Consider the following 1,580-nt stretch of genomic DNA (forward strand, 5'->3'; position numbering starts at 1 on the left):
AGATCATCGGCCACATAACATTCTCTCTTGTTGCAATGGAAGGCCAGAAGGCAAACAAGCTCGAAGCAGACGTCATCATCGTTGGCGCAGGTTTCAGTGGTTGTTATGCTTTATTCAAAGTCCGGGAGGCAGGGTTCTCTGCCAAGATTCTTGAACGCGGAGACGACTTTGGCGGCGTCTGGCATTTCAATCGGTATCCCGGTGCCAGGGTTGATTCCGACACGCCCGCCTACCAGTTCAGCTTGCCCAGGGTCTGGGCTGATTTCCACTTCACTGAGCGGTTTCCTGGTTGCGAGGAAATCCGTAGGTACTTTCGCCATGTCGATGCAACGCTGGGTCTGCGTCAGGACACCATTTTCGACGCCCAGGTAGACGAGGCGAAGTACGACACCGAGGCCGGGCGCTGGCAATTTAGGACGACCAAGGGGCTACGCGCGACGTCCAAGCATGCGATATTCGCATGCGGCTCGATGAACAAGCCGTACATGCCACTTTTCCCAAACCAAGACCTGTTCGATGGGCTTGTTATACACCCGTCCGCTTGGCCCGACAAACTCTCGCTGACGGGCAAGAAGATTGGCATCGTCGGTCAAGGCGCGTCCGGTCTGCAAATCGTGCAGGAGCTTGCACCACTCGACTGCGAGCTGACGGTTTTTGTCCGCAACCCTTGTATCGCGGTCCCGATGCATCAGAGACAGCTGTCGTACCGAGAGTCAGAGGAGATGAAACACTATTACGATGCCATATTCGCAAAGGCCAAGTTCGGCTCGTCTTCGGCCCTCCCGTACAATCAGAATTCTGACTCGCTACTCCGCGCGACCGAGACCGAACGAAACGACCTGTTCGAGCGATTGTGGAACAGAGGTGGCCTCGGCCTCACGCAGTCAAACTATCGCGATATTGTCCTCGACGAGAAGGCCAATGCATGCTTGTACGATTTCTGGGTTCGAAAAACGCGAAGCCGGATGACGGACCCCGACAAAATGGACATCGTCGCGCCTTTGCAGCAGTTTGAATGGTTCGGATCAACACGCGTCAATCTTGAGACGAACTACTACGAGGCGCTGGACCAACCGAATGTCAAAGTGGTGAACCTCAAGGAGACGCCGATCCGGTCCTTTGACAGGCATGGGATTCTCGCCGGTAGCTCTGATGTTGCTACACACCACGACTTGGACGTTGTCATCATGGCCACCGGCTACGACGGCGTGACAGGTAGCCTGCTGAACATGAACATCCGTGACAAGAACGGCGTTCGGCTCAAAGATGTTTGGAGAAGCGGTATCAGCACGTACCTTGGCATGATGATCCCCAATATGCCCAATGCATTCGTGCTGTATGGGCCGCAAGGGCCGACGACGCAGACCAACGCGCCGCCTTTTATTGAGCTCCAGGTTGACTGGGTGATGAGGCTCCTAGAGAGGATGCGTCGGGATAAGCTACATTCCATCGAGCCAGCGGAAGAGTCTTGCCGATCTTGGAAACGTCTGGTAACGAACGCTTTTGAGTCAACCCTCTTTCGCGATAGCACCGCGTGGTGGACCGGCGCGAACGTCCCTCACAAGAGAGTCGAGCCACTG

At 55.4% G+C, this 1,580-nt stretch overlaps 1 protein-coding gene across 1 annotated transcript; it reads left to right on the plus strand.

Annotated features, from left to right (window-relative positions):
- Positions 1 to 35: 35 nt before the first annotated feature.
- On the plus strand, positions 36 to 1,490 carry CABS01_17154 (cyclopentanone 1,2-monooxygenase; the record flags this gene model as incomplete). The annotated part of the gene is made up of 1 exon (XM_060550481.1): positions 36 to 1,490. A coding segment is annotated over one exon (1,455 nt), but the record flags the coding sequence as incomplete, so codon positions are not given.
- Between the last annotated feature and the right edge of the window lie 90 nt (positions 1,491 to 1,580).

The sequence above is a fragment of the Colletotrichum abscissum genome, assembly GCF_030869225.1.
Source record: "Colletotrichum abscissum strain IMI 504890 chromosome Unknown Scaffold_393.1, whole genome shotgun sequence".
Classification (NCBI taxonomy): Eukaryota; Fungi; Ascomycota; class Sordariomycetes; order Glomerellales; family Glomerellaceae; genus Colletotrichum; species Colletotrichum abscissum.